The 9945-nt window shown below is 35.6% G+C and overlaps 3 protein-coding genes across 12 annotated transcripts in view; 1 reads left to right on the forward strand and 2 right to left on the reverse strand.

Moving 5' to 3' along the window:
- LOC106137664 (protein lap4) overlaps positions 1–1760 on the forward strand; it is an 81983-nt gene extending 80223 nt beyond the window's left edge. For 9 of the 10 annotated variants that reach the window (XM_060946104.1, XM_060946105.1, XM_060946111.1 and 6 more), the window contains one exon: positions 372–1760. In XM_060946104.1, the coding sequence (XP_060802087.1) occupies positions 372–623 (252 nt within the window). In that variant the 3' untranslated portion in view covers positions 624–1760. The remainder of the gene's footprint in view (positions 1–371) is intronic. The other variant, XM_060946109.1, reaches the window with a different exon arrangement.
- Positions 1761–1911: 151 nt separating this feature from the next.
- Positions 1912–5205, reverse strand: LOC106137646 (putative inner dynein arm light chain, axonemal). Its single transcript, XM_013338506.2, has 6 exons — positions 4854–5205; positions 4319–4450; positions 3391–3540; positions 2726–2854; positions 2211–2408; positions 1912–2020 (listed from the first exon to the last, which is right to left on the reverse strand). The coding sequence occupies exons 1-6, from the start codon at positions 4938–4940 to the stop codon at positions 1985–1987; spliced, it is 732 nt and encodes a 243-aa protein (XP_013193960.1). The 5' UTR covers positions 4941–5205; the 3' UTR covers positions 1912–1984.
- Positions 5206–5373: 168 nt separating this feature from the next.
- Positions 5374–8686, reverse strand: LOC106137647 (mediator of RNA polymerase II transcription subunit 4). The gene is made up of 5 exons (XM_013338507.2): positions 8487–8686; positions 8224–8404; positions 7618–7769; positions 6598–6776; positions 5374–6038 (listed from the first exon to the last, which is right to left on the reverse strand). Exons 1-5 carry the CDS (start codon positions 8552–8554, stop codon positions 5863–5865), a joined length of 756 nt encoding a protein of 251 aa, XP_013193961.2. The 5' UTR covers positions 8555–8686; the 3' UTR covers positions 5374–5862.
- Between the last annotated feature and the right edge of the window lie 1259 nt (positions 8687–9945).

A 9945-nucleotide genomic window follows, 5' to 3' on the forward strand; every position in this document is an offset into this window, starting at 1 on the left:
AATAAAAATTTGAAAATAACAATAATCGAAAAATGCTTATGCTATTTAATTCATGTACGTGGTCTCGTTGATACCATGGAGTTATGGGATAACAAAAGGAACACGTTGTATAGTTTACAGTTGTTTCATTCAAATTTTGTATAGCCATTATTATTTTTTTAATAAAAATCTTCACCTGTTTGCCGCTAACCACTATGACGTCACATATCTCAAGAAATGTCCAGTAACATTTCGCCCCTTGTATTACACGCTACGCTCGACCGCCGCCCGCACCTCTTTCGTTCCCCTTCGTCGTCATACCCCCGCGCCCCTGTACTCCGCGGGCGAGGACTCATTTAGGCGGTTCTACTATAATTTTTCTTTTCGTCTAGGTGGAGACAACGCAAGAGAAAATAATATCACTAGAACTCACCACTAGTCCGAGTAGCGAAACGGCGCCCACTGAGCTCGCAGACGCCAGTATCAGTTTAGGCGAAGGGGAGATCGAAGGGGGAGACGCGTCCCTTCAACCCGACATCGTCCAGGTTGTTAACCCTCTACTTGACGGCAGCGCGGGAAGAGTTACAGCCATCCCCGTGGGCCCCGCACAGAGACTTACCGCCTATAACGACCAACAACAGTAAACCGGGCCCGGCACAATCTCCGCCTCCAAAACCATACCCATGACAAATAATCGGACCCACAATTACCACGACTCGAACGAACTCGATTGTAGATTTCTTCAACGAAACGAACAGCGACTGCACTGAACGAACCATCATAATTTGTATTATAAACTGTGATAATAAGTTTAGATTTCCACCACCGATTTCTTGTGTTACGTAAACGGCTATTTTGAAGAAATCCACTAACGAGGACACCGGCATAGTGGCATTTTCTGATCACAATTATTTTTATATTAGATTATTTTGCGACGGAGATTTTAGTTGTACTGTACGTAGGGAACTCCTATATATTTTTATATAGAAAACTATTCTTTGAATACTTTATGTATTTAATTTTAACGATTTTCATTCCGTGGAAGTTTTTAAAGTTTGACTGTTTGATGCATTATCTGCTAAGTGGAAAGTGTTAAGAATGCGAATGGTTAGTAGATTACTATCGCGTATTTAAATAATATAAATTATGTAAATACCATCAGAATCAAAGCATTAAATATTTTAATGCCATTTGATTCGTGAAGAGGACAGCTTTTTTAGGAATAGTGTCAAAATTGAAAAGATTTATTCGTAATATTAATTAATTAATTAGTTTAAAATGATTTGTGCATTGTTATTATTAATTATTACAGTATTCTTTTTTTCTGGTGAGCTAGTATTTTATTAATTTAATCTTTTAGAAACTTTTATTTTATGTATCTGGTGCCTTATTTTCTCAGATTGATTTATGCAATTATGTATTTTATTATCAACGTTTAATAAACATTTTAATTAATTCTCTTTCAGTATTAGATTAGTTTTCATGCAGTTTCAGTGATGAACAATGCATTTTCGTCATAAATTCTATAAGTTAATTGTATTGTATATCCTGTCTGTTGTCATATAATCTTAATCTCAATGTATATTTCCATATCTGAGAAATAGTATTTGATAAATATTTAAAATGGGAGTAACGAATATTGATGTGTTGTATGGGAGAATGTTTTATATGTGTGACCTTTATACCTTTTTAAGTCTTTAGCGATATGTGAATTGTAAACTAATGAAAATATTGTATGTTTGTCCCAATTAAATGGTTTAATATATATTTTAATAAAATTATTCATTTGTTTTGTTTCCTACAGCTTGAAAATTCCTTATCTAAAGAATTTGATTATTACAAAAATAAATTATGAAATATTTAAACTTTTTATTAGATATATTCTGTTAGAATACATATTAAATATATAATTAAGTATAATTTTTTGATACATCACAATTTAAATGAATTATAAGTCTGCAACTATAACAAAAACATCTTAAAAATAAGTAATAACACACCCTTCTTATTTCTTCGGTGCAATGATTCCTTCCAATTGCGCCTGAAATAAAAGAAATGGTATCACTTCTCATAGAAATACAAGAAATTTCATTCCGTTAATCCAAACATTCTAATATTATTCGCACGTTTAAAACCGCATTAATTGGGTTTTAATAGACAGAGGAAAGAGAGAGTGGGAGAACATTATTCTCTATATAAACTCATAAAAAAAATTGAATAAAAGAACATACTTTGAGTTGTGCGTTAGTCTTTTTCAACGCCAGCAATTCTTCTTGGTGACGCTTCTCTTCAGCGGCTCGCAACTCGGCCGCGCGTCGCTCCAGTTGTTCAGTCTTTTGTTTTAGTTCCATGCACTGTTTCTCCAAAGCTGAACGTTCGGCTTCTAACTTCGCTACTTGGTCCATGAGGTCGGATTTGCCTTGTTCAGACTGAAATGTATTTTTAATTATAAATAGGTCCGACCTCCTGGCTTTAGTTTCGGTTGCATTTTGCCGTTCGACCACCGACACTCTTTAAATTATGAAAAAGTTTGAATTAACTTTTTAATATCGAAGCTATATAAAATAGAAAATAACGCAAAATCACAAGAAAGTATGACCAGTGACGGTCTATTTAATTTATCTGCATACATTTTTTTAGGTAGGTTCGTTTGTTTAGTCTATTAGTAGTTTGTTTAGGTAATTATAAAGTTATTTTTATAAATAAAATATATTGTGTTGTCAGTGATATAAAATGTAGAACGTACTTGTAATGCCTTCCTCATACCAAACGCGATTGAGCTGCAGTAAAGCGTTTGGTAGGCTTCCATTGTGATTCTCGCTTCATCACGTACTCGAAGAAGTAAGAGTCCTCTTTCTCCACAATTTATTGTTACCTGTCATGATTTTTATACCACTTTAAAAACCTTGATATAAAACGCGGCTATTCAAAGTATAAGGTTCATAAGAGCGCTTTATCGGAACCATATCGAAAATAAGGATATAGAAAAGAGCATAAGCATTCATTCGCTTACCAATTTCTGTTAAAAGAAGTTCCCAACTAACCAATTTCTGTTAAAAGAAATTCCCAAGTATACAAAGACTAACGATGTGAATAAGATTTTACAATATTGTACCACCTTATAATAAACCAAACCTTCTTCGTTTCGTGTGGCGTGTAGTTGTCGAACTGGACATTTAACCTTAACCTGTCTTATCTCCATCTCTTTCCCATGGACGTCGTAAAAGGCGACTAAGGGAAAAGCTTATAATACTTGGAATTCTTATTTTTGACGATGGGATAGCAACCTGTCACTATTTGAATCTAAATTCTATAATTAAGCAAAATAGCTGAACGTTTTAGCCTTCTGAAGAATGTTGCTCTGTCTACCCCCGCCAGGAATATAGACGTGATTAAATGTATGTATGTAACCTGTCTTATGAGTTCGTCGAAGCATTGCGTGTACAGTTGTCGTCGAACCGGACATATGCCAGTTTCCCGCGCCTGCCGCTGTTGCAGACGGGTATCCAACATCTCTTGCAAATTGATGACATCTAGGCGCGTCGCAGGCGTCGACGATATCTATAATTCAATAAAAATGTTTGAAGAATAGATAATTGTCTTAACGGTGCCTCATTGATGGAGGTAACACCGGCACACAGAAATACGATTAGAATAGAAAGACCTTTCACACGGAGACCTTTGCGACGAAATCGTTCGTCTTCGTCGAAAAGGCTCGAATTTAAATTTTATTAGCTGAAGTATTACCGGATTCTGTGTCGCGATTTAGAGCATATTATTATTGTATTTGGAGACAGTGCCAATTGAAGCACAGAAAATGGCTTCAAGTCAAGCACAGAAAATTTTCAGTATAGCTAACCTGCCTACTTATTATACATACTTACATACATAACATTACGCCTCTTTCCCGGAGGGGAAGGCAGAGACTACTTCTTTCCATTTACCACGATCTCTGCATACTTCCTTCGCTTCATCCACATTCATAACTCGTCATGCAAGCTCGGCGGTTTCGGGTAGGTACTCTTGACCTGACCATTTACGTTTTACGTATCTTGATCAAATTAAGGACGTCCTGCCTTAATTTGATCAAGATACGTTCGTCTAGGTCTTCCCACTCCGACCTTTCCCTCCACACTCTCCTTGTATATCTGTTTAGTCAACCTGCTTACATTCATCTTCTCCACATGACCAAACCATCTTAACATACCCTTTTCTATTCCTGTAACTAGGTAGGTAAATCTTCTTTCACATCACAACATTCCCTTATCACGCTGTTCCTACTTATTATGTTTGTTTAATTTTTACATGCAGGAATTTTGTATAAAGGTAATTTAATTACCTTCTGGGTCCAAATCTGTCCGTCTTCCTCCCATTCCTTAGGAGGTAAGATGGCATTCAAAATTTCTTCAGTCTCACGTTTGGCTTCAGTCGGCACACACGGTTGGATTACATTGGCGCTGCGGGGTGATGTCTGGAAACGGAAGAATATTAGGACGAAAATGTTTGTTCAAAGAACAATCATCCAAGACCTTAAAAATTGGATTGGAAACTGCATCAAAATCGGAACATACTTCATGGTTCTACAACAATACAATAACTTTTTGTTGTACCGCAATAAATTATAGCAAACTAGCGACCCGCCCCGGCTTTGCACGGGTGCAAAATTATAAATGTTATTATACATAAAAACCTTCCTCTAGAATCACTCTATCTGTTACAAAAAACCGCATCAAAATCCGTTGCGTAATTTTAAAGATTTAAGCATACAGACAAACAGACTAAAATAGCGACTTTGTTTTATACTATGTAGTGATTCAACACCTCTCCTTTGGTAGGGGTTAAAAAGCAAATCTTGGTAGATTTGCCCTACTTACAACTTTTTCGGGTTGCTTAGTCACTAACACTGGGTTATCGTAGCGAACTAAGGTATCCTCAGCCGACACTGGGGCTCTTTCAGCCATTCTCAACTCAGATAGAACTAAAGAAACTCAGAATAATAATATTTGGTTTAGAAAGCTACATTGACATTAGAGCAGTCATGGCAACCACGTTGCTAGGCAACTTGATGTTGTTTTCAAAATCTCATTGCAACGGTTCAGGCTGTTTTACTTTATTATTGTGTTGAGGCAAAATATGTTTTAGTAAAAATATTATTAGGTATCATAAAAATATTTTGTTTTAAATAAAAATATTTTATAAATTAGTATAGAAAGGAACCTTTTCATGTTTTTGTTAACTTTTCTCAAACTGTTCAAACAATTTCAAATATAACAAAAAAATTAAAAAGTATTTTCTTATTTACTAGCTTTTCAACAACATTGTATTGCTTCAGTAATCATAAACTAATTGCCATTGCTTGCCTAACATTTAGAACTTAAATAACAACAAAACAGATCAGATCTTTACCGTTTTAATAAAGATATATTTATTGTTTTAATGCTTACATTTTTATAAAATACATTAGGTGGTAAGCAAAACTATTATAAAGTACATATTTTCAAATCACATCATACAAATAATGTCCACATACTAAATGTTCAGTTCACCATTTTCATCATAACCACAGTTCACTACACTTTTCAAAATTTGATCGGAATAAGTCCGAAGGCGCTGTCTTTTAAAAGAATTTATGAATAACCTAGCAATCCACGAACAAGAAAAGAGAAAGGTTATTACACGGAACAACCTCTTTTTGTTGTGGCACTACTTACTGTAAGTGCTTCTTTTCTTAGTAGCTTCTTACGACATCCGTGGGAAAGAAATGGAATAGTACTATTCTAAGGAGACACGAGAATCACACATCCTGTTGTATATACACTATTTCTCCAAAAATGATTTGCTAGGGTGGCATCACAAACAGTCCAGCCCCGTATTGTTCACTCTTCATTGAGAATCACTGCTTGAACTCGAACTAGAGTCGGTGGACATAACTTCTACGTCCTCCTGCGTGTGCGCATCTTTGCCGCGTCCGTCTATCGATACGGAGTTACCCCCTCCTACTGACATGTGAAGCTCCCCTGATGGGTGCCATGTGAACTGGTTGGTGGCTGAAGCTGGAACTGTAAATTAAATAATTAACGTATGTTTTATTGATTGTTTAGTATCATTTAAATAATATTATTATTCTGCCTGTTGGTTAGCAATATGATGTTTAAGATGGAACACATGGTAAGGTGGTATATGTTTTCAAAAATCGAAAGTTTCCTCAAATTTTCTAATGAAAAAAAATCCTCTTATCACCTTAATGAGATTATTAAAAATGTGTCTGCAATAACCACTGGGCAAGTGTATTATGAATCATACACTAATTTATTGAATTTGTTTAAAATACAAGCCCTAATCACAAAACATCGAAAGTTTCGAGTCATAATAAAAAATGGGAATTCCCCAAGGTATGCAGAAGTAATATACATAATTCATGACTCAAGGAATTGTCACATTTTATTTATAAAGGGCTTTTACCTCTCCAGTCACCTAGTCTAAATATTTATAGTATAGTTGGAAAATTAACATATTAATCATCTAACATGGACAAAGCTAATGTTTTTCATGTGCTCTATGCATGTAACATGATCAACTCAGGTTCCGAGTATTGAGTGATGTATAAAGACGAGATACCTCCTCCTGTGGTGATTCGATGAAGCTCGTTTAATGTGGAAGGAGTGTGGCCGTTGCGGGGTAGGTCACAGAGACGGCCCAGCATTCCCAGTCTCATTTCAAGGTCAGTGGGATACGGACGACGAGGATCGCCTGGCTGCCATGATAGTGGCGCACTCACTGCGTTTGATGCGCTGATTCTGTGATCAAGAGGTAAGTTTAAGTAAAAATTGTCGATAGTTTATCATGAGGTCAAAAAGTTCAGCTAACTTTGGTCCAGTTTCATTCTTATGCTAATATTATTTAATTTATTTTATCTAAGTAACTAATAAACTTAGTTTCAACTTTAGCTTGTTGTTTGTAATTATTATAGCTTTTAGAAGTTAGCACTTTCATGCAATGTAGTTTACCTTTCATTGCCAAATGATGCTATTATTAATTAATATTGGATTATGATAAAATTTTGCCGAGAAGAAACAACACATGTATCTATTCTTACAAATATAAACAGCTATTTCATAAGGCATCATCCTATCAGAGGACTAAATAACCCAAGAAATGCCTAGATATTTCTTGGGTTATTTAGGTTTAAGAAGAAAATAAAAGGAGCGTGGGTTTGTCGTCTCCTTGCTTATTTCAGAATGTTTTTCAGATTGGAATTGGAAATGCATAGTTTTAAAAGTGCTTATCGGTAAATTGTAACAAAGCTATCTAGTGCAAATTGGTGGAATTACAATGCAGTCAATACATATTGTTGTGTGTCCACTACTTCTATCTAGTGCAAATTGGTGGAATTACAATGCAGTCAATACATATTGTTGTGTGTCCACTACTTCTATCTAGTGCAAATTGGTGGAATTACAATGCAGTCAATACATATTGTTGTGTGTCCACTACTTAAAGTTCTGAGAAACCAGTTTGATGACGCTGTCGATGATGTTATTTATTATATTTGTTTCATGTCAATATTTGTTTGCCCTTACACAAAGACACCCATGCTTTATTCTGATTACAATTAAATCAAAAATGTCCCAACATTACCTATGTGCAAATTTAATCAACTCCTCAGAAGGTACTGGTCGTTTCCTAGACTTTACAATTGATGCTAGCTTCTGTCTCGCCTGGTATAATGAGGTGGCTAGGATTTGTTCAGCATCCTTCAGTTGCCTTTGCAGAAGATGGATGTCTTGATCCTATAAATGAGCATGATATGCTAATACAGGTTGAGATTATTGTATCTTGGAAAGATTTATTACAAGACCGGGGCAGTAAGTGAGACTAGCAACTTACTAGTTGTCCATAAAAGTAAATCCCGATAGTCGTGCCAGGGAACCAAAAGACATCATGTTAGAATGTATAGTCGATCACATGATGCCTTCACAATGGCAGGAAGGCAGCGCATGAGAGGTTTTAGTGTGTTAGTCTGGCACACTTGGTGCCAAGGGTCCCACACTTTCCCAGGTGAAGACCCGAAGGCTTGTCAGTAAAGGGATTTCCCCTACATTAAAAATACAGGCAAGAATTACCCTTCTTAACCTCAATACATCAAAATTAAAAAGGGTTACTATTTGAGGCAAAAATGCAATTTTTGTATGAAGGTATGTTTGTAACCACTAATGACTAGTTACTAAAATTTATATTGGGTACCTTATTATCCACTTCAGCTTTTAATTCATTCATCTTTTGCTGTATTTTTGCCTGATCATCAGCTAATTCCAACGTCTTTTTTAACTCTACATCCTTAGACAAAAGCAAATCTGTTAACTGGGCGAAGTCTGCCGCCGATAGTTTTTGAGGCTTTGGTGCTATAGAAACCTCAATAATCTCTCTGAAAGTATGAAAAATTAAAAAAGGAATGTAAAGAAGGAATTGTAAAAAATGCAGATAAACACAAATTACACATAACTTACTTTGCTATTAGTTCAATGTCGTCCACCAGCGACAATAGACGATCTTTTGTGCTTAAATGAGACGCCATAGCGATGTTCTAATTATTTATTCTTATCACAAGTAAATCAAACAAATGAATTCACATGAATTCTTTCTTTTTTGCTTGTCTTAATGTTTATTTGTTGATGCTGTCCTGAGTGAGCTGGATGGCTGTCATGTCACTTGCCTGTCACCTATCTGTTAAGCTTTATGTTTCCAACTTTATTTTTTCAATAATATTGAAAAAAAGATCAAGTTATATTAATTTTATGAAACCTACTAAGGAAATGCGCAGTATAGCAATAGTAGGTAAGTACTTAGTAAATAGATATTAATAAAATACCACATCGCGATATCATATATAAGGAGTGGATTTATTTTTTATGGGAATATTAGACCCTAGAATATTTCTACCATCAAGTTTCCTAGCCGAACATGATTATGGCCGCAGCTGCCATAACTCTGTCCCACTGGTACTGGCTCGTCATCGCTTGTAGGATGCTTGTAAGCAAGCTGAACGGGCAGGTACATGGCAATGAGACAGTACTGGTCCATGAGACTCTCACCAGGAATGACTTTGCAGTTGACCACTCTGCCATATGATGGCGCCTGGTTAATCGGAATCGATATGGGTAACGTGCCTGCCGCTTCTGTAGGTAATTAAGGTGTTACGGTTTCTTTTTAAAGAACGAGTTCACTATATTTTGTATGATTATAATATTTATTGATAGAAAAAGGGCCTAAAATAACTTGGTATATAATTATACACAAAACTACTATGTAAAAGTTGGAAACACTGCTATAAAATACATAAATTAAATTAGCCAGTGACAGAACTGAACTGACTATAAATGAATATTAAAATTTGTGGAACTGACAGACATGTTTTTGTAATCCTGTTTTAATTTTGTAAAGCCACATTCTGTGGGTATCACGAAAAATGAATAGCCTCCTATTGTTTCTTGGATACCAGTTTTCGTGACTTATCTTAAAAATATTTTTTTCCAATTTCATTTCGACACACATGAGCCATGATCTAGGCTCTCCAGCTCTGTGATAATCAAATAATAAATTTGAATAATCCATTGATAGCTCCTTTTCAAGAATGTAAAATACGTCGACTTATGTACCTACACGTATTCAACAAATAGAAAATTGTAAATAGTAGCTGTAGGATATACTAATAACGAGTCAATGTCTTAAATTATTGTGTTGTTGATGTTTCGATGATATTACCTAGGTAGGTAACCATAGCCTTCAGATTAGGCTGCTACCTCCAGTTCACAAAGAAACTTCAACGCAATGTTTTTCCTTACAATTTCCATAATATGCAACGTTGGTGTCTGCCTGTGCAAACTGCAAACCGGCATTTCAAGTTATGCACGCGGTCACCGCGTGAACATAGATGTCAGAGGGGGGAAACGTGGTGAGGGGTGACCG

Source organism: Amyelois transitella, chromosome 10 (assembly GCF_032362555.1).
Source record: "Amyelois transitella isolate CPQ chromosome 10, ilAmyTran1.1, whole genome shotgun sequence".
NCBI lineage: Eukaryota > Metazoa > Arthropoda > Insecta > Lepidoptera > Pyralidae > Amyelois > Amyelois transitella.

Excerpts from the sequence above, each read along its gene's own strand:
- LOC106137646 (XM_013338506.2), bottom strand. The coding sequence starts at position 4,940 with ATGGCTGAAAGAGCCCCAGTGTCGGCTGAGGATACCTTAGTTCGCTAC. Across the intron at positions 2,855-3,390 it reads TCGACGAACTCATAAGACAG|GTAACAATAAATTGTGGAGA; the intron begins GTTACATACATA and ends AAATCATGACAG. Across the intron at positions 2,409-2,725 it reads GTATGAGGAAGGCATTACAA|TCTGAACAAGGCAAATCCGA; the intron begins GTACGTTCTACA and ends AATACATTTCAG.
- LOC106137647 (XM_013338507.2), bottom strand. The coding sequence starts at position 8,554 with ATGGCGTCTCATTTAAGCACAAAAGATCGTCTATTGTCGCTGGTGGAC. Across the intron at positions 6,777-7,617 it reads TTGATTAAATTTGCACATAG|AATCAGCGCATCAAACGCAG; the intron begins GTAATGTTGGGA and ends TCTTGATCACAG. Across the intron at positions 6,039-6,597 it reads TCGAATCACCACAGGAGGAG|TTCCAGCTTCAGCCACCAAC; the intron begins GTATCTCGTCTT and ends TTTAATTTACAG.